This window comes from Chiloscyllium punctatum, chromosome 27 (genome assembly GCF_047496795.1).
Source record: "Chiloscyllium punctatum isolate Juve2018m chromosome 27, sChiPun1.3, whole genome shotgun sequence".
NCBI lineage: Eukaryota > Metazoa > Chordata > Chondrichthyes > Orectolobiformes > Hemiscylliidae > Chiloscyllium > Chiloscyllium punctatum.
In genome coordinates, this window is record NC_092765.1 from 37,865,945 (window position 1) to 37,888,819 (window position 22,875).

General features: G+C 38.0%; 1 protein-coding gene and 1 long non-coding RNA gene across 4 annotated transcripts in view; one reads left to right on the forward strand and one right to left on the reverse strand.

Moving 5' to 3' along the window:
• rspo1 (R-spondin 1) overlaps positions 1-21,802 on the reverse strand; it is a 198,426-nt gene extending 176,624 nt beyond the window's left edge. Inside the window, exons 1-2 of one of the 3 annotated variants that reach the window (XM_072548529.1) lie at positions 21,262-21,802; positions 16,610-16,982 (exon numbers count right to left, since the gene is read on the reverse strand). In XM_072548529.1, the coding sequence (XP_072404630.1) occupies positions 16,610-16,700 (91 nt within the window). In that variant the 5' untranslated portion in view covers positions 16,701-16,982; positions 21,262-21,802. Of the gene's footprint in view, positions 1-16,609; positions 16,983-18,195; positions 18,309-21,261 lie in introns of those variants that run through there. The other 2 variants (XM_072548531.1, XM_072548530.1) reach the window with 2 other exon arrangements.
• Positions 18,417-22,875, forward strand: part of LOC140453650 (uncharacterized) — a 176,714-nt gene continuing 172,255 nt past the window's right edge. The window contains exon 1 of the long non-coding RNA XR_011952448.1: positions 18,417-18,535. This is a non-coding gene — a long non-coding RNA (uncharacterized lncRNA). The remainder of the gene's footprint in view (positions 18,536-22,875) is intronic.

The following is a 22,875-nucleotide window of genomic DNA, read 5'->3' on the forward strand; positions in this document are numbered from 1 at the left end:
CAACAAATGTCTTCTCTTTTATGGACATAAAATCTTAACCATATAGCTTGTCTAATTTTATGCTGGAATATTTCAAATGGTTAACATATCATCTTGTAAAAATGCAATAAGTTAGAAAGCTATCAAAAAGCTGACATTATTCTTTGGTTAGAACCATTACCCTGACAGAAAATTGATATCAAATATTAGTTTGAGTTTCATCACATAATCAATTAAGATTTTCAGTATGCTTCAGTTAGGTAATTTCCATTTTCTGTTAACTTTTCAGCATCCAATTTCTGTTTCATAAAATTTTTAATGAATGATTTTCACAAGAATATAAATAATTCAACAGAGATTTAATTAAAAATCCATCAGTAAATGAGCCAAAAAAGTCCTCAGTGCTGTTAATGACTGAACATTCAAAGCACTCCAGAAGGCAATAAGGAAACTTCAGGACCTGTGTTTTTGTGATTGGTAACTGTAAATGTATTGATCAACATGTGTGTTCTTCAAGTCAGCCAAAACTTCTTTGAAATTCTGTTTTGTTAACAGTGTGTTAATGAATAATTTACAGCAGAGAAATTCAAAACTTGCTTTTTGAAAAATAGCATCTAGAATCCAGAAAAAGAAACATGAAATTCCATACTCCCTTGGTTGTAACGAAGCAAACAAGGCTAACAAAGAGATTTATCTTCACTGAAATAGTTGGCCGTAAAATTGTTAATCATGCAATCTCCCCCCAAAAATTGACAATCATTGTCACATATGCCAGCCCAATTCTTCCCTTGTAAAGAACTGCTCAGGACTTGATAAACCCACAAGACTGACACAGTTATGAATCATTAAGGTTGAAAGGGATGATGTATCAGTGACACAGAATCAATCAGTTACCACTGTCTGACATTGGGTGCTTTATGACATAGTTTGAAACCCTTGAAAACACCTTAAAACCATGCACTGTTTCCTATTACTCCACAGGTAATTAAAGAGAGAAGTTGTCTAGCCAAGTAATGCATCTTGCTTTATTGTAATTGTGTGGTAGATCTCAATAGGTGACAGCCAACTGAAGTTCAACAAGTAGTAAAATGTAAATCTCAACTGTTGCACTCATAAGTACAAAACTTTAACTGCAGTGTTGTGTTTACTGGTTTGACCACAGTATTAGTCACCTTAATTTTTGCACATACATATTGCAGTGTTCCTTCTCCTATATTTGAATTCTCTTTTAAATTAATCTTTGAGAACTATCTGTCAGCCAGGTGGGCACATTGGCTTGTGGTGATGCACACGATTGATTGTCATCTCAATTGAACACACAATCTTTCAGCAGCTTGTGGCTTCATAATTGAGCCAAAATACTTTATTGATCGTTTTAAATAAACTTTAAACAAATTGGTAATTTTCGATAGCAGACTGGATTTGATAAATGCAAAACAAAACTCATAATGAGATTTGAGACTTGAGAAAAGGAATGCAGAAATACAATTTTGAGATTTTGCCATTAGTTCATTGGTTATTTTCTTCAGATGGGAGTTACTGTCTTTGTCATAACAGATGGAAAATTTACCATGCACTGCATGCTACCACCATTTGCTCACTGCCTCTGCTTTAATTTCCAAAGTTCACTGCACAAAAAAAGTGCTTTAGTTAGACTTTCTAAACAGATTTATTTGAATGATAAATGTTGAAACATATAATGAATATATTTCTTTTCAGATTCACTTGATTTTCCAACTGAATTTACAGTGAGTCAAAGAATGAATGCTTATACCAGCTATACTAGTAGTAGAGGAAATTCCCATGCATTTAACTTTTAGTATATTACCAATAACTGTTGTATGTCAACGAGGATGTCAAAGAGGCATTTCCTGATGATGGGCTTTTGCCTGAAATGTCGATTCTCCTGCTCTTCGGATACTGCTTGACCTGCTGTGCTTTTCCAGCACCACACTCTCTACTCTGATCTCTGGCATCTGCAGTCCTCACTTCTTCCGATGTCGAAGAGACTGCCAACCAGTGGCTCAACCCATCTCAGAAATAACTGTGGTGGCCCTCAAATATTTTACAAAAATGTGGTTTTTAACAACTCACAAAGGAAGAATATAACAGGAAATGGGATGACATTTCAATTAATCTTACATGCATTAATTTCTATTTAATTTTTGAGATACTTTGGTCCCATTGTTTATGGGGAGGAGAGATCATTGGTGAAGCCAAAAATGGGCAAAAAGCACAAGGCCAAGCAGGGGCAAGAGATGTCCCACCAATTTTAATAATTAGACCTCATGCTCATCTTCTACCCACTTGTCATACCCAATGGCAGGCCAAATGGATAGTCTGTTAAAGGTGTATGAGGTTACACTAGCAGTAGGAAGTCACAGATTGAGTGGGGTATTAAAGGATAAACACTAGCCATCATAAGTGAGGTGATTGAAACTGTGGGGTATTTCAGGAAATGTGGTGGGGGAACGGAGGGCACAAGCCGTTGTGGGAATGGTCAACAATTATGGAGGGATGTGAACATTTATGAGGTGGAAAAATCTGCATATATCTGGGGAGGAAAATAAGCACAAACTTGGATATGTGTGGGGAGGGAAAGTGGGCAGTCAGGACAGAGGCTGGGACCTGTGGTTAGTAATCCAAAGCAAGTCAACATTGGTTTGACAAACCACATTAGTTGGAGATCTACATTTGCAGGTTTGCAGAGAGAGAGAGAGAGAGAGAGAGATAGCAGAACAAGACAAAAGGAGCTGGAGGCAAGGAATCAATAAGAGACTAAAGGCTTCTGAAAGGATGATGACAATTATTTCTCCTCCTCCAGGCCCATATATCTGGCAGCTACCATTTCTGAGTTTACAGTCTCCTGGGGATTGTGTGTCTGGTGATGTTGGCACGTTGCAGATAACTCAGATCTGAGTTACTGTGACAACATGAGTTTTTACATACATGATGTAGCCTGGAGCAACAGGTACTCAAATAAAGACATAAAGTGTAGGAGAGAGTCTGATGGGTCTGTACAGAGATAAACAGAGTGAATGTGTTGAGTCCAATATGACTCTTCCTTGAAATGGACCACAGCATCTCCAGAAATGTGTACAGCACCAGTTAAATTTAAATTAAGCTCTAATTGCGCCCAAGAGTCTGATTCAAATCTGTTAGGAAGAATCCTGGCTACCCACAGCTAAATAGTTGGATGATCTGATAAAATGGTGATGATTGCATGGGATCGGATCCATTGAATTCTATTTTTTCAACACCCTTTGGCAGTCAAGTAGGAGTGGATTTAGCAGTCAGGTTCAATATTGTGGTAGCCATCAAGTAATAAATAATGCCACTTCATGGTTTGTGACATAAATACACCATTTGCTGGTGTTGAATTATTTAAGCGGCAGTTCTATACATTTTCATTTGGACAAAGTCAGAGATCACACAAGACCAAAGTTATAGTCCAATGGGTTATTTGAAATTCCAAGCTCCTTCATCAGGTGAAGTGGAGGGGAACACACAGGCTCCCCACATCTTTTCTATTTGAATCACCATTAGGGTTAAAAGAGAGGCTCTGACAGTTTCTCACATGGTAAACACATTCCAGACAAGCTGAATGAACAACCTGTGCATTTCCAAAGACAAAATTTATAAAGACAGTCCAGTGCAATGAAAGGTTAACATTGTCAACTGACCATAACTATCATGTGCAATGACAAATATCATATGCTGTTGTGAAAGATTTTATTGATGTTCAACAATGGTGAATGGTTGGATGTTTTCAGAAACAAGGTGATGGATATTGCAATTGACTTATTTCATTTCAGGATGCCATGAGGAATGGTCCCAAGCCACCAGGGGCATGGTTGAAGGTTGAGCTCCTGAGGTGACTGCTTTGATTGCAAGCTGTTTCAGCAAATTTCTGAGATGAGGTTGGGCCATTGATTGGCAGTGGTCTTTGACACCCTCCTTGACATACAACTTGAAGTCAGAGATCTAATAGCACAACACTACACAGAGAAAGAAAGGTAGGGAGGTGATGGCCTAGTGGCATGATTGCTTGACTGTTGATCCAAAGACCCAGGTCATGTTCTGAAGACTGGTGTTTGAAATCTGCCATGGCAAATGGTGGAATTTGAATTCAATAAAAAAAAGAGTCTAATGATGGTCATGAATCTGCTGCTTTAACAACTGCATAAGTAATAATATGCATTGTTTTCTTTAAAATGTTCCTCTATTTTCAAATGTGTCTGTGGCCTGACAGAGCCAAGCAGGGCACTGCAACTGCAGCTCTGTAGTCAGGAGGAGAAGTGGAGCAAACTCGCTGCAGTGTGGCAGGGTAGTGAACCAAGCACTAGAGTGAGGCAGCAGATTGAGCTCGCAGCAAAGCTCACAAAGCAAGGGGAACTGATAGGTTATGAGTGCTTTGGTGGAGTGGGTTTCAACTTCTTGCTTGGAGCACTCAATGAGGTCAGCAGCACTGATCTCCTCCTGTGCCAGTGTGATAACAGGACACAGCCTGATCCATGAAAGAAGGGAAAAAGAAAACAAGGAAGCTACAATCCAGTTGGCTTGACATCAGTCATGAAGAAAATTATCAGAATCTATTAAGAAAGTTTTAATTTGATTCGAACAAGTCAACATCATTTTATGAAATATAATTCGATTAGCTTAAATTGGTTAAAAATCACACAACACTAGGTTATAGTCCAACAGGTTTAGTTGTTGGACTATAACCTGGTGTTGCATGATTTTTAACTTTGTACACCCCAGTCCAACATCGGAACCTCCAAATCAGTTTTAAAATAGTTTTAGAAAAGGATAAAACTGATCAAAAAGTTGAAGTTCGAAATTGGAGTAAGGCCAATTTTGTCAGTATGAGACAGAACCTTTCAAAAGTTGATTGGAGGAGCCTAGTTACAGGTAAAGGGACGGTTGGGAAGTGGGAGGCCTTTAGACTGAGACAATGAATGTTCAGAAAAATCATGTTCCTATTAGTATGAAGGGCAAGGCTGGTAGCGCACAGAACACTGGATATGTAGAGAAATTGAGGCTGTGGTCAAGAAAAAGTAGAATGGATATATCAGGTGTAAGGCATTAGGAATATACTCAAGAGAGAAATCAGAAGGGCAAAAAGGGGATGTGAGGTAGCTTTGGTATATTGAAGAGATTCTACAAAAACATTAAGGGCAAAAGAGTAACCAGGGAGAGAATAGGGCCCCTTAAAGATCAACATGGCCTTCCATGTTGGAACCACAGGAGATGCACAAGGTACTGTGAAGAAGCGTATGGAAGCTCGGGAACTTAAGGAAATAAGTAGTGATGTCTTGAAAAAAAAGAGAAAGGGACAAAAGAGGTGGTGCTGGAGATCTTAAAATACATAAAGGTAGATAAATTCCCAAGTTCCGAACAAGTGTTTCCCAGAACTTTATGAGAAGCAAGGGAAGAGATTGCTAGGCCCCTTGCTAAATTATCTCTATTATCAAAATCCACAGGTGAGATGCTGGAGGACTGGATGTTGGCTAATGTGGTGCCATTATTTAAACAAGGCCATAAGGAAAATCCAGGGAACTACAAACTGGTGAGTTTGACATCAGTGGTAAGTAGGTTGTTGGAGGGGATTCTGAAGGACAGGATTTACGTGTATTTGGAAAAGCAAGGACTGTATAGAGATAGTCAGCATGGTTGTGTGATGGGAAATCATGTCTCACTAACTTGATTGAGTTTTTGAAGAGGTGACAAAGAAGATTGATGAAGGCAGAGTGGTAGACATTGTCTATATGGACTTCAGCAAAGCATTCGACAAGGTTCTGCATGGTAAAATGGTTAATAAGGTTAGATCACAGGAGATCCAGGAGGAGCTAGTCAATTGCATTCAAAATTGGCTTGAAGGTAGGAGACAGAGTGGTGGTGGAGGAAGGTTGTCTTTCGGACTGGAGGCCTGTGACCAGTTGAGTGCCACAAGGATTGGTGCTGGGTTCACTGCTATTCCACATTTATATAATAATTTGGAAGTGAATCTAGGAGGAGTCATTAGTATCTTACAGATGATGCCAAAATTAGAGATAAAGTGAATATGGAAAGAAGCTTATCTCAGAGTACAACAGGATTTTGGTCAGATGGGATGATGGGTTGAGGATTGGTAGATGGAGTTTAATTTAAATAAATGTGAGATGTTGCATTTTGAAAAGGCAAACTAGGGCAGGACTTACACAGTTAATGGTAGGGTACTGTAGTATCTTGCTGAACAAAGAGACTTCGGGGTGCAGGTGCATAGTTCTTTGAAAGTGGAGTCGCAGATAAACAGGATGGTGAAGATGATGTTTGGCATGACTGCCTTCATTGGTCATAACATTTTGTATGGGCATTCGGATATTATGTTGCAGCTGTGCAGGACATTGGTGAGGCCACTTTAGGAGTACTGCGTACAATTCTGGTCACTCTCCTATAGAAAGGATGTTGTGAAACTTGAGAGAATGCAGTAAAGATTTCAAGGATGTTGCTGGGACTGGAGAGTTTGTGTTGTAGGGACTGACTGAATAGGTTGGAGATATTTTCCATGGAGCATCGGAGGCTGAGGGGTGACCTTATTGAGGTTTATAAAATCATGAGAAGCATGGTCATTTCCCCTGCCTAGGGAATCTAAAACACTCAGACACAGTCTTAGGATAAGAAGCCAATACTTTACAATTAAGTTGAGAACAAAGTTTTCTATTCAAAAGAGTTGTACATCTTTGGAAATCTCTATCCTAGAGGATTTTGGATGTGCAATCATTGAATATGCTTAAGGCAGAGATGAGTAGATATTTGGTCTCAGAGAATGAAGAATGAGGGAGACTAACCGGAAAGGCCATTAAAGCCCAAAGCAGCCATAATCATATTGACTGCTGGAGCAAATTCGACAGACCAATGCTCTCCTCCTGATCTTATTTCCTATGTTCTTATGCAATCCAGTTTGACATGTCGCCATTGTTGTAATGTATGAGAATCAGCAGTCAATTTATGCACGGTAAGTTTACAAAAACAGCAAGTGATAATCACCCAGATGATCTATTTTACTGAAATTGATTCAGGGATCAATATTTGTCAGGACATCGGAGATAACTTCTCTACTCTGGTTTGAAATAGTGCTGACCGATCTTTCACACAAAAGTCATCACTCCCAGCAGTGGAGCACTCCCCAGTAATATATTGGAATGTCAGCCTAAAACGTTGCAATTAAACTCTCAGGAATGAGATGTGAACCCTCATACTGACTCAGCGTGCTACCAGTGAGCCACAGTTGACAAATCAGTCTACAAACAGTGTCAACCAGAGTTTGAATCTTACAACAACTAGCAGACAAAGTGTTTTCCAAGTTCCAGTGCAGTCTGGATAGCTGAGTTAAATCTGAAACAATTGAATGTTCTATGGGGGTATGAAGTGAGTCAATATTTCAATGTTTTCAAAGAGAAAACAGAAGTGACAGCTCCAGCTATATCAAGGAGGATAGGGAAAAATATATATATTTCACTGTATTATACCCTTTGTATCATGAATCCATCATGTATAAATGATAATATTTATTGTCCCAAATTCTTTTACTAAATTTTCTGAGAGTGTATAAATAGTCTTCCAGGAGCTCTTGTGGTGCAGTGGCAATGTCCTTATATCTAAACCAGCTTCAGACCCACTTGCTCCACAGATGTGTTATAACATGTCTGAATTGATTTTCACAAAATTTAATAACTATCCTACCCTTTGAAGAGATGACAGTTTCACTGTATTACATTGTGTGTTCTAATAACCGAGGTACAGATTCTAATGTGACCCACTTAGAAAACATAGCCTCTGTCAAGGTTTTTAAAATTAATATGGGGCCCCGATCAAACTCTGAGAGTGCAACAATTGGCACTGCCAGAATCCGCACTGGGTCATTGCCACCAACCCGATCCTGAGGCATTTTCATTAAGGGTGACTCGGAGTCTACCTTGCTGCCTACCCATTGGATGCTGATTCACACCAATAACTGAAGAAAAGGAACTTAAGGCTCCCTTTGCATGTCAACTGAAATATATAGGTGCCCACTTCATCCTGGGCCACGCTCCAAGATGTGGACCCAGTGTGGGAAGTAAGAAGGCATTTGTGGGAAGGGTGTGGGGGAAAAATGGGTCTAATGAAGAACCCTGACATGACCATAACGGCTGCCAGGTCACAGAAGTAGGTACTAGCCATTGGCTGGAGGGGTTGCCTCTTCAGGAGAGGGGTGGCATTAAAAATAATAAAGTAAATGCTCCTGTCCTTCCCCTCTCTCTTTCTATTTCAGATTGGCTAATGGCTCCTAACCTGATCTCTGTGTATACCAATCAGTGAATTACTGGAGGGCATCTGATTGGTTCTTCTGATTCGGGAAGCCTGCCCAAACATCCCTGATTTTATACTGGGCCCTGAATTGGCTCCAGCTTTGAAAGTCCCAGTGCAGGTAAGGACAGTACCCAGAACTGATCCCCAATGTCTGGTTCTCAATCCCTAATTTAAAAACCCTATCTAACAAAACCTTTCAGCATTTCAAAGCCTATTATTTAAAAAAAAAAGGACTCGGCCTGTTCATCGTCATGAAGAAAATGAAGCCAGAGAATAGTTTTCAGGGCTGGCCTTATGCCCTCTGGTTACCGATGCAGTAGACTTGTTGTCTATTCACATATGTACTCAAAAGTGAGCCGTAACTAATTTCCATGCCCAATTTGTACAAATTCAAAAGCTTACCTTCAATGAATTGTATTCAGTAAAAGAAAACATCAAATACTACTCTGTGAATTAAAACTCACTATCAAGCATCACTGAAAAGGAATTTATTGCTGATAACTTACAGGTACTGTACTGTAGATGGATGCCAGAAGAATAATTTATTTGATGCTGCAGTTTCAGTAAAACACATCACGGTAACTTTATTGTTTTAAAAGCTTTACTGAGGGCCAGCAATCATAAAATGCTTTGGAAAAACATCGAATTATATCAATCATAGAATTAATTATGGAATTCAGGCGACACTGGTCTTAAAGGATCATTGTCTGCACGGAAAATTCAGGCAAAAAACAATTTGCCTTGAAACATATTAAGTCATTACCATTCTTTACAAAGTATAATACCACATACACTACTAGGATGACAAATATTGATAATATTTCTGGGAAGGTATGGCTGCAGTAGTTACACTGTCCGCTGCAGATATTTTTAACTAAACTGTTGAAACGTGTTATGACACACCTCTGAAGCAGTTTGGACTTGAATCCCCTTCTCCTGGCCCAGAGTTAGTGACACTACTACTGTACCATAAAAAAATGTCTTTGCTTTTGTTTGTACACTAGCACATTCCTAATACTGGTATAGTTCAGAATTGTGGAGCATTAAACTGTACCCCACTACAACCAGTACTGTAATCTAACACAAACTCTCCCATCAAGAAAACATTGCCAAAATTATGTTGACTGATTGATAGTGAATTTTTGAATAACAGATAAAATGGTGTTAATACACAACTTTTTGAGAATTGAGTAAAACCCACTTCAACAGCATCAATTTTAAAATTTACATCAGTGTAACCAGAATGTTGCATAGCAGAGTTAAAAATAATCGGCTAGGTTGGTTGCGCAATGCAGCTGCATTGACTCAAATAATGTGGAAAAACACTTACATATTTTTTGTATGTTGTGCGAGCTTGACAGAACAACCATTAGACTAATGTGTTGCAAGAGTGAAACTGGCAGATTTAATGCATTCATCCTGTAACAAGTAAAGATATTAAGTGCAGCTTTGTACAGGACCCCTTTTTTTCTCTCTCAAGAGTTTCCTATGCAGTAACCCAGACCCTATGTTTACTTCAGCTAACAATCTTAACTTGCCGAATTCAAGACAGCCTTTTTCCTTCTTATGTTTCCCTTCTATTTTTATCTCCAGCTTTCTTCCTTTTACCAGTTCGGTGTCATAAGGTGGTGCTTATCAGTGGCATCTGAAGAATGTTGCTATCGGTGGAGACACATTTGAAAAGCATAGATCAGTCACACCAGGAGAGTGAAATCATAGACACTTTTACATGGACAACATGTCTTCAACGGCAGGAGCATATTCTGCCTGGGACCAATGGCAGTACAGCAGCACGAAGCAAGCAACCCATGTGGCATTAGAGGCAGCAGACACCTCACTTATCCTGCTTGTCAGAAAGGGAAGGGCAGAGGGATGGCAACTAAAATATCCCTTTCTGCCAGTAACCAGAAGGGGTTCAGCAGCTGGTTGCATTGATAATACTTAAAGGTCTCAGGTCTCTCCTTGAGCACCATGCTTTCAGAAAACCACAATGTATCCAAATGACATCACTGCAAATGGACATCAAGGAAAACAAGAATGGAGAAAAAAAAGAGCCTGTAATCATAGCCTGGCATTCAAAATACTGGTCAACAGTTCTTCACTTCCTTGTAATCACTACAAATGGAAACAAATTAAGTGGTAGGCAGACTGAGGGACTGAAGGGGTTGAACAAAAGAGGAACAGACTAACGAAAAGTTTACACACTGACAAACCATCGTGGCTGATACACCACAGATATGGTTTGATTTCCACTTACTTTCAAGCATCTCTTGACAATCAATTCACATTTTGTGAATTCATTTCAATACCAATACAGCCATTAAAAGCTCCAAATTGTCATGTTAATGATAATGTTAATCAGGAGTTGGCTAACCCCACGGATTAATTTAAATAAAACATTGAAACACAGTGCAAGTTATGAAGCTGACATTACACCAAACCAACGGATTCCTATGTATGCATCTTGCAGATCCACAGCAGGTGAATTGCCAGATGCAATCACAACATTGTATACACACAATACACAGAATCCTTAAAGGTACACATACAACATTGCCCACATTTCCAAAAAAAAGTTTAACTATTTACAATAACAAGCAAACCATTGAGTCTCTAGAATATAAAGACAATTTGTTGATTTATCCAGATCTTGTGATGGCGACTTTATCTGGGGATGCCATTGATTGCCCATAGCCATCAGTGATATTATCTGACACTCCTATGATTGTTATCAAATTTGCCATTTATGTACTGCAAATACTACTCCACGATTTGCTCATCCCGATCCACTTTTAGCCAAGCTTTCTTCCAGATTCACATTCCTCAAAGTGCTTTGAGTGATTCAAAATGACTTGGCATTTACTGATTTGTTTCTGGAAAATATGCAGCTCTTTTGAAGCTCCTGGTTTTACATGCTAGATTCTTCTAATTTTATCAAAGTTTTAACCTTCTGTAGGTACAATATATTTTATCCTTCATAAGCTACTATAATAACTGCCCAGCCTCTTCAGGTCTTTCTGATGCCTGGACCTCTTCCACTTGCTGATTCAGTGATTATTTGGTTTTACCTTTGTCCAACTTGAGCTTTTCAGATCAGCATCATTACTGGCATTTAGTTTTGAAAAGAATACCACATCAGTTGTTTGTATCTTCTTGTTGTGTTTGAAGTGAATCTTCTGCCCCTTTTGTAGGTCTATCTTTTTCTCCAGTATTGCTTTGAGCTCAAGATTATGTTTCTGTAGCTGCTCCTGGTGGGCCTAATCTATTTTATGTGCGATTTGCTCCAGTTATTTAGATTATATTAGATTCCCTACAGTGTGGAAACAGGCCCTTCAGACCAACCCGACCCTCCAAAGAGTAACCCACCAAGACCCATGTCCCTCTGACTAATGCACCTAATACTACAGACAAGTTAGCATGGCCAATTCACCAACCTGCACATCTTTGGATTGTGGGAGGAAACCAGAGCATCCAGAGGAAAATGTGCAAACTCCACGGGGAAAATGTGCAAACTCCACACAGTCAGTCACCTGAGGCTGGAATTGAACCTGGAACCGAACCTGGAACCCTGGTGATGTGAAGCAGCAGTGCTAACCACTGAACCACCTTGCCACCCCTGTAAGTCAACAATATTTTTTGTTGGATTGATCTCACAAAGCTTGCAATTCAACTTCTTCCTTTCTTTCCTTTTAGCTCTTTATAATTTGAGCAGATATATCCCCAAAGGCTTTTTTATCTAAGATATGGATGCCTCCAGTTTTGATTTATCCAGAGTTAGTTGTTCAGCCACTCCATAGCAGAGAGCTGAGATTTTCACTTAGTTAATTCAGCAAGAAGTGAAGTGTTCTGTCCTTTCTTCATGTTCAGCTCTGCAAGTGTTTCTTGAATAGTCTGCAGCAATTGCTGTTCTATCTCTGATGTTTGACTGAATCTGTGAATTGTGACTAATGTAAAAATGTTTTTGAAATGTGGAGTGCCTGTAATGTATAGCATTATTGATCCAGCACGGAATTAGTGAACTGTTGTACAATAAAAAAATTACATTTGGAGGTTTAATCGAGGTTTTCTCTGTCAGTAAGTGCATGCCTATTTAGACTATATTGTAGTGTACTGTGTTAGTTCTTGCTTTGTGACAACCTTAGCCAGTAATGAATATTCACCAGCAATCTCTCAGCAGATAATTTGAATTTCTGTGAACACTTCAGATGAGGTGATATTATTGATGTTTTCCATAAGCTTGACAATTTGAAACATGTGTTCACCAGTCTTTGTATTTTCATGTACATTGTCAGATTATGGTTTGTCAATCACTTTATGGAGGCACCTATGGCAGGATAGCACATGGTCTTTATTTTAGCTTGAATTTCTCCTTGGGTGCAGTTTGTTTTTGTCAGTGCGCTGCTGTTTGTAGCTACATTAGCCCCAGTACACTGCCTCTGCCAGTTGCCTTGAAAAATTGATTGACATCTAGGCATTTCCTTGGCCACACCTTCCACACACCTTGTGTTCTTGTGATTGTGTCAACTACCAAATTTGAACTGAGGATCTGTAATCTTTGTCAACTTGCAGGGATTGCTTTGTACTTACGTCAATCCTTCAGTAGTTCTCCATCACCATAAGTCATTGTTTTGTCTAGCAAAACACTTTCTGGAAAGCTTCCATGGGGCGGATGTGATGACCAACTCAATAATTCTGTTTGCTAGCTACCCATCTGAAAAATCACATAATGGGCACTTCCCTTCACACCTGCTCACAAAGTCTTGTTTTTATTGATTCTGGAGGTTTTTGACTACATGGCATGAATTCTATTTGATGAATATGGATGTTTGATTTGGCTCTGAATTGGTTTTCTGATGTGGTTCATACTTTTTCAGAATTTAGTCACTGTTTGGCTGTTAATCTGGTCTGCTATGCCTGGGTGGACATTGATTCCTAATTGTTAAGCAAATCTTGATAGGTTTCTTTCTGCATTGGATCTAACTAAATATATAAATCAAAGTTTCGAATGCTGCATAAAATTTTTGAATTTTCTTGCGTTCCACTTGAAACTAAGAAATTTTATGGTCAAATTGACAATATGCCTTTGACTTCCCTTTACTTGCTATTGATCTGGTGCACGACCTGGTTAGTTATTTTTCTCAGATGAGTTAAACTAGCCCCTCAACTGGGATTTGTCTGATCGCCAGAAAGTTATATTTCCAACACTCATCAATGTAGTAATGCACAAAGACAATAAGAGTTGACTCATTCATTTCAGCTCAACTGAAGACTCTCAACCATAAGCTTCACCTGGAGATGACCTTGTTCGTTGACAATTTACACAAAATAAACCTATTCAGCAAGATATTTTGTGTGGGGCACCACCACTGGTTACTATGTCAGGTTAATGATAATAGCCCAGTTATAAAACTCGCTTCACACAATTATTGACTTGGTGTGTTATTCTACCTAAAACTACACAAAAAATTACAACTTATGAAGCAGACATTACAGCTAACCAGCTGATTTCTTTAGAGCAGCTAGCGCACTCAAGGCAGATTGACTGCCAAGCAGAGTCACAATATTATATACATAGAGCAATTGGGATCCTTGAAGGTGAAATTTCTCAAAAGCAAGGTACACAAACAACACAAATTACAACTATCCAGACTACATTTGTACTTTTTAAATATTTTTTCTTTACATTTTTACTTAACCCCTTCTTAAACATTGTGTTTAACTATGCTTCACTAGCCATTTGTTGGTTAGTATTCAAATCATATTCAAATAAACCAAAAAGAGAAACAAAGGCAAGATAACATAAAATTGAGCACCCAAAAAGTTGATCTGGAGGAATGAGAAAATGGCTGGCAGTAAATTTGCTTTGTTTTTCTTTAATCCATAATGTCCCATCTAATAGACAACATTTGACACATCTACGAGGCTACTGCCTTAATAGTTCTGCATTGGGCATTACTTAAAATGATGCAAGCCTTCAACATCACTGAGCTTTCATTCTCTTATTTTCAAAGAAAATCATGATGAAGTGAACTGCTTTTAATAACTTTTCTCTCATCAGTGCTGAGTGATGAAACACTTTTCAACTCGAGGGAAATATTATGTATTGGACAGTTTGATAGAACACAGGGTGCATGAATAACATACAAGAACGTTTGAGGGATTTCATAGAATCCCTACAATGTAGAAGCAGGCCATTCAGCCCATCAAGTTCACACTGACCCTCCGAACAGCATTTCATCCAGACCCAACCCTTAACCCTATCCCTGTAATCACGCATTTCCCATGGCTAACCCACCTAACCTGCACATCCCTGGACACTATGGGCAATTTAGCATGGCCAATTGACCTAACCTGCACATTTTTGGAATGTGGAAGAAAAACCAGAGCAAGCCCATGCAGAACGTGCATATTCCACACAGGCAATATCTCAGGCTGGAATTGAACCCACGTCCCCAGTACTGAGAGGCAGCAGTGCTCACCACTTAGCCACCTTTTAGTTACTGAGACAGATTGAAGACATTGAGGTGGTTCTGTTTAGGAATGATAAGTTTGGGAGGGGTTTTGATAGAGGTGTTAAAAAAAAATTCAGACAGAATCTAAAGCGTAACGAGGGAAAATGTTTCCATTGGTAGCAAAGTCAAAAATCCAGCAAACAATTTAAGGCGATTGGTAAAAGAAACAATGGTGACATGAAGAAAAAACTTTCTCATAAAGAGAGTGCTTAATTTTCTGAGTGTACTGGCTGTTAATTTTATGCAGGCAGATTCTATCATGATTTTAAAAGGGAATTAAATAAAAATCTGAAGTAAATACGCAAGGAAAGGGCTAGAGAGTTAGGTTACACTTGCAGTGAGCTGGCAAGGATATATCAGGCCCAATGGCCTCCCTCTGTGCTGTTACCATTCTTTAATTCACTTTCTCTTTCCTCCCTATATGTCCAAATATACATGTCGCACTTAATTGACCATTACCTCAACCTAAATATAATGTATGGCATTGCCTTTTTCTATATTCACCATTCTTCAATAATTTCTAAATGAGGAAAATTTAGTGTCAGAATTCTAACAAAATTGGAATCTAAATAAAGATAGTTGAAATCTATCTCTATACGAAAGTCGAAATGATTGACAGCAATGTTTCAGACTGAGAACTTAAAATCTTCTTGCCAGATTCCTGTCTCCATTATTTTTAGATTGGTTAGCCAATAAGTCGATTAAAGTAGTGAGGGAAAACATAAATGAGTTTACTCAATATTTCTGTAATACCGCTGACCATACTGTATTCTTAAAGAACAGCAGATTGTCATCCAGCAGTCAAAAAAGCAGCTATCGACAGAAGAATCAAAGAACTGCAGATCGTTTACCAATCCACTCGGGTCAGATTTTTGACATAACTGTTCATTTGCTAACAGTTTTTCCTTTCCCATACTCTTCTTTAACATTTTTAAAATATGTATCTCACCACCTGCTGTTCCAGATTGAGCTTGCAAGAATGTTTCTGGAATATATTTTACATTTTAAGAACACTCAGCGTTTATTTACAAAAACCCTGAGAACCTGTTATTTTATTCTTTCTGTGTTTTATCTTAAATGTGTGGCCTTTAATTACTGAATCACTGATGCATAGAACTCTGTTTTTCCCTACTTCCTTTTCATAATGTCATTGGACTTTGAATCATGGACTAGATGTCCTTTTACCCTTTATCCATTCTTACAAAAGGATCTCCAGTTTTCCTATTCTCTCCTCATAGTGAAATTATTGGTATTATCTTAGTAAATCCTTTCTGCACCTTCTCTACAGTCTTGACCGTCTTTAAGGAATGGTTCAAAAAACAGGGTACACTATTCTAGCAGTGGCTGAACAATCATCTGTATAGGTCTCACATTCCCTCTTGGCTTTTACATGCTACACTGCTACTATAAAGCCTAGATTCCCATGCAATGTTTTTCTCTACAAATTTATCAACCTGTCTTCGCTCCTTAAAAGATTTAAGCTTTCATTTAAAGCAGACTGTGAGGAGATTATCAGTCCATTTAATTAATCTGGGTTCTATTGAAACCACCTGCAAAAGATAATAAAACAGTAATTTGGAATCTAGTTCCATCATTTTTCTTAGATTCATTCATCTCTTAAGGAACTTGGCTTCAATTAAAAAAAAACTGCAGGTTTGGTATAAAATGCTTTTCGGTTGTTTTTGCAAATAACAAAGAAATAATCCCGTTGTTTACCATTGTAAGCTGAGATCAGTTCATTTGAACAAAAATAGGGACTTCTGCAAATAGAAACCTCTGATACTCACTTCGTCTTTGCCTTCTTCCCTTCAAGACATGGCTGCCGGTGTAATCCATGGAGTTTAAAATGATCACCGCCAAAAAGAATCCAAACTGCATAGTAATAACTGCGCAGCTCTGTCTCTGTTCTAGATGAAGGCTGAAGCAGATGAAGGCAATTCCAAAATGATATTTATGATCTTTGATAGTGTCTCCTAGAGCAACTCACTGAAGGAAGTCTGAACACACAAAGCTCTGTCCACATACACATACAAGTGCAACAAGAGAAAGCATGTTTTCAGGTATAACTCCATGGAGATCGCAACTTGATGGGAAATGTTCTGTCAAAATCCATTCAGATATATGCTACATAAATGTGTTCTCTGGTAGACACTATATAAGCTGCAAGAACAAATATGGAAATAATTAGATTGCATTGTGTGAACGTGGATGTCAGAAATGACAATTGGAATATTTGAACTATTTTTTAGGGTTCAAGCTTTTAAAAATTGCCAGTAAAGAAATATAGTGGAAATGGGTTTGAAACATTCTGTTCATAGTTAAGGTTTGACTAAGTAGCCAGAATTAATAAGAAATAAAGCTAACATTTTGAACATCGACAGGACTTTTCCAGATATGCTTGCCACTTCTTAGTAAAATAAATGTGTGAAATATAACTATTTTAATACAATTTATTGCATGCAAGAATTTGTTAGATCGGAACTTGGGATTTTCAATATTTCCAGACTGGAGGATGATTCCTCGAATTCGTGCTGCAGGAAGGAGCTTCAGTCAGCTTTTATCTAAGACTTTTGTAATCAACTGCACTTGCATCTAAAAGTACCGAGTATCTAGTGCTCCTTGAACTAAAGCTAAAGTTGTGGCATTCATTAATAAAGTGACTAGTCTTAAAAAAGAAACATTGCCACCATTACTAAATTAAACTAAATGAAAGTAAATTATCACAGACCGAACACTGTAGATTAAACCACCAGGGAAAGAAACTAGCTGGAAAAATAAGTCAAAAATGACCATCAGAAATTATCAAGCCTTTGATTTATCTGTCCATTTGTGCATTTGTTTTCAATGTTTTCTCACCCACTACTACCACCTCGCACATCCCCACCCAACCCCCAATCATTTTAAAAACTAAGCATAAAGTCTGGAATACATTCTGTACTTAGGCTCAGTTTCACAGTGTGAAATGACTCCAAATCAGGTTGTCCTCATTATGAAATCAGAATTTTTAAAAAAACAGCAAATAGGAACATGTGAAAGATATTGAGAAGCATGCTGCAAATTGATGAAGTTTAGATGACACTGGATTCATGAGAGGGAAGCAGAAAATAAGGTTATCATGCAGTATTCATGCTATTTATTGCAAAAAATGTTATTCTACAAACTTTAATTTTTTTCTTACGTACAAGGGACTTCCAGATAAATACGGCTTAATAGAAATTTGAATGAAGGTGAAATAGGGCTGAAGATATGACACATAGACTTTCTTTTGTAGATTAATACAGTGCAAACCATTGCCCAGTTCAGATTAGAGTCAGTTGTTATTATCCTTACATTCCTACCTTGGATTAAATACAAACATATTTACGTGTCTTACCGCTGTGCCTCCAATCACGACTCTCCAACCTTCTGCTAAGATGGATACAATCTTAGTTGCAGTCACCATTAATACTGCTATCTGATCAACTAAGGGGAGGTGTGTTTCAGGGAGGGCAGGGGGAGGGCATATTGAAAGACTGTTTTTGTTAAGCTTTACCTCTAACTCATCCTTCCCCAATCAACCCACTTTCCTTCACAGAGATGGACTGCTCAGCTGCTACATAGTGCTCCACCTAGTAGCCGTGCCAAGTACTGCTGGCATTTATTCAGTGGGAAAAGACAAACTTAAATGGCATGGAAAGCAAAGATTGAACCTCACAAATTTTATGACTTGAAAGGTAAATTTTGCTATTATATAAATTAGGAATATAATCATATGTTGTTATTTCAATGCTGTATTATTTATTTGAAACAATCTATGAAAATTAATGATATAAACAGGAAAAAGGTTGAAACTGATGCAGTCTTTAGAGAGTGCATTAACAAATTGTGTGAGATTTTCCTTCTGATAACATTTTAACTTGGCTTTTATTGGTTAAAGTTCATAACAGAGACGTACAATAGTAGCAGTCCTTGTATCAACTTTCAGAGTTTATTTAAAACTGGGGAATTGTATACACTGGAATATAAAGACATAATTAGTTATGAAGTGCTACCAATACTCAGAATGAAATGGTTAACGCAGGTTGTAAGTGAAGGATGAAGTGAATCAAATCTATTGGGCTGTTTGTTGTATGCACAAGCCTTGGACACATTCTGCTTGAAATACATGCTGTAAATCAATGGAAAAGTGACTGCAGACTAATCAGCAATGGAAAAGTTGCTGTTATGTTTTAATCCCCACGTAATAATGTGCACTAACCCCATGAACATCAGTAGAAATGGTTTTAATCTTTCAGTGCAAATTAACTTTTAATGCACCTGTTCTCAGAATAGACTTTAATTTTCATCAATTGGTCGGAAAATTCACTACCCTTTAGAAAACAATCCTAATTTTCAATGGGAGAAAATCCACTTCATCAAATTACATTATCCATTCAGATAATAAACACCGAAATACACCCCAAATTGTTGGTCTCCCCAAATCTGATCATCAGAGTAAGGCGTTAAATGACATGGTCTTCAAATATAGTGTTTAAAGGGTTCTGGATGAATTATATTTAAGTAACTCTTTTTCAAAGCAATCTTGATAGTGCTCGCACTTGTTAAAATAGGCATGTTATTTCAATTTCATTTTACACTTTATTTCTGCATGGAGAAGCGAGTGGTTACAAGGAAAAAGGGTCCCAAGAACAAATCACACAGAGAATCAAAGCAGTTTACAATCAGGAGCAGGATGAATTATCCCATCAATTCCCTTTTTGTTTTGTTTAACATGTGGATGTGACATTCTTGTGTGTCTATCTGTCTGGTCAGAGGACATGTACTCAAAACATTGTCTCCCCAATTCTATGTTAAAAAATGATGTACACATTGTCTTCTTCTGCCTTTGACATAAAGAACGCCAGTCCATGGACCATACAATTATTTAAATGGAAGCTGTTTGATTTATTTTATTAGAAATATTCTGTTTTCTCACATGATCAACCAGTTAGTTGATAAATTGACCATTTAATGATGTAGGACTATTTGGAATTTAGTGCACATTTTCACAATTATGCAGAGATGTTATGACATTATAGAGTCCCTACTTCAATTATAGGTGGAAAACAAATTAGCACATCTATGAATGCTGACTGAAAATAGCAGAGCTAGTTACAAGAAAGGAACTCGGAAGTTTTGTGGAAAAAGTGTTGGGGCTTGAATTGAATTGACTAAGTCATAGATATGTCAACTTTTCCATCAGAATTAATGTACAATTTAGGTGATGCTTATTGAGATACAAATAGCTTATCTGAAAAAATAATAAAATGCAGAAAAATGTAAGAGAAAATGGAAAAGAAAAATTAAAGTAGGGGCTGCTTCAATTGACATTGTCATTTTGGCTGAAGTGAACCGGTACATTATAAAAAAATTTAGCTTAAACTAGCGATTCTGTAAGAGACTCCTGTAAGACTGTGCACGTTACTTTGACCTTGCTCATTGAACAGGAAGCACACGGAATTGATTGGAATGATGGTTTAACACTCCAAACAATATTACTTTCTTTTGACTTAAACTGAGACCGAAATCAGACAGGATACAAAAGCAGCACTGCACGCAATCTCCTTCGGTCATCGATTGGTGGGTTATGTTAGATTCTACTCTTGTAAATCAGACAGAATATGAAATGTTTTTAATAATCCGTAGGCAAAAAGAATTTACTCATTTGATGACTTCCTATCTGTGGGGAATATGGTTTTGGATCAACAATCCTTTACATTGTTGAGTTCCCAGTCTCACACATCACAATGGATAGGTGCTAAACTAAGTTTAACCTGCAATTGAGGGGTGTGGGGAGCAGTGGAGAGAGAAAAATGTTTCCTTGTGCCTTTGGTATACCTTCCAGAAACAGATTTCAATTCAACATCTGCAGAGACAGAGGATCAATATTGTGGTAGCTCATGCATGTTGTGTAGGAGTAAAAGTTTCTCAAAAGATTCAAGGGGAGAGAAAAGACTCTCCTTAAGATTACTTCAAGGGAAAAACTCTTTAATAGCCATAGTTTAAACACCATTATACACAGCACACAAACTTAGCTATTTCATGTTCCTTTGCTAACATAATGCAGGATTTTCCTTGCTCACTCTCTTTGATTATCAATGTGCAGTGTTCTGCAGTATGCGACTAGTTACATTAGAGCTCAGGAAGGCTCCTTTCCTGCAAAAATGGGAATGGGTTCCTTTGCATTAAAATTAAACTCTCGCCTTTAATTCCTATGTCAGTTCTCAAATGCCCAAAGTATAATGTAACTAAGATGTTTTGGAATGTAATTTATCCTGCTGCAGTGCTACTTTGAGAATCAAGATGAGGAAGACTGACTCTTAGCCTGAGTGGCATTTTGGTTATAATTGTCAATAATAGCAAATAAGTCATTACAGTCTCAATGTGAAACATATTCCACTGTGATAAGAAAGTTTCTTACCTGAATTATAAAGGGATGATGCTGTACCATCAACAGGTGTCAAAGAAGTTTCTTTCCTTTTTTTCCTTGTGTAGGTGAAACACAAGCCACTGACTATATATCTCCGTTGCACTCTCCTGACTTCAGTTGCAAAACTGATATTTTTATGGCTGTTTCTCTGATCTGTAAGAGTTATATTAGTTTCGAGATTCTCTCAGTTTTAGCTTGACAACAACTATGGCAGCATGGCTGTGGTGAAAGGTATGATTTAATTTTACTCAGCTGTTCGAACAGGGCACAGAGGCATCGGTATTTAGCACTCCAGAGGTATGAATGGGGCAACGCCACTGGGTGTGTGCAGCATCTGAGAAGTACAGATGGGATTCCCTCCAAGAGGACCTTCTGTCTACTGCATCTCAAACAATGAGGCGTCCCAATAACAATTTAGATCTTTCTGCGCTGCAGGGGATCCAGTTTTTGATTCAGACTCCACGCTCCCAAAACACTGATTATAACACACAGCTCACAGCATCTCGCTTTGAATAAACATCCAGCTCTCAGCCCTAGCATGCACAGGCTGAACACATTTGGTCACACCTCTTTAACTTTCATGCCAATCAGGTGGTCAAAGGGAAACCCTGGACTGGATTAATATGCACTCTGTCTTTATTGGGATTTCTAATGCTGTTCCAAATCATCCATCTGCAGGATCCTCATCAACTCACTAATAAACAATTCCTAAACTTGCTTTCTTATAAGTCTTCATTTTAATTTTGCTTCTGCAAATGTAGAAATCACATTGACTCTATGAAAGAGAGAGAATGGTCTATTTTAAAATGCATTATACCTCGGCAGCAATTCTCAACTTTCAAACTGTATAATACTGTAAAGATCTATGTTGGAGTCAGCTCACTCAGTGACTACATGCTTTTCTTGAAGGGAAGAAATTACAAAAGTACTCACAACCTCAGAGATTCGAATGCCATTCATTACGGCCTAGTTATGAGTCATATGTTAAGCAGATCTCACTCACAGAAAGGACATGTTCTTCCTCAATACCAGAGTATGCAGCAAAGGGCTTTTTCATGCTACAGATGGTGGTAGCTGTATTAATTTCACACCTTAACAACACAGGGCACTCGAGGTTTTTGTTTTATTTGAAGATTAAAAACCCCAGAATAACATGCGTCACTCTTTCATTCGTCTAACCTGTGCAAATGCCACTGTAGATTTGAACATAGAACATAGAAACGTGTTTCAAAACAACGAGGAAAACATAGTTGTTTCATGAATCAAGTACTCCTATAAAAATCACCTGATTAATGACTAAAAGAACTAGAACCATTAAACTGCTGCTATGGAGTAGCAAAACCACTCAGACATTGATTTGACAAATTAGAGTGTCTATTAAGCACAGCCTGCACTTTGAGTAATAAAGAAAAATACTGTGGATGCTGGAAATCTGAAATAGAAACAGAAAGTGCTGGAGAAACACATCAGATCCGGCACTTCCTGTGGAGAGCGAAGCTGAGTTAACATTTCACGTTCAATTTGACTCTTCTTTAGAACTCAGAAATTCCTCCAGAATTACACTTTGAGTAAACAGTATTTTAGTACTTAGTGTGGGTTTCTATA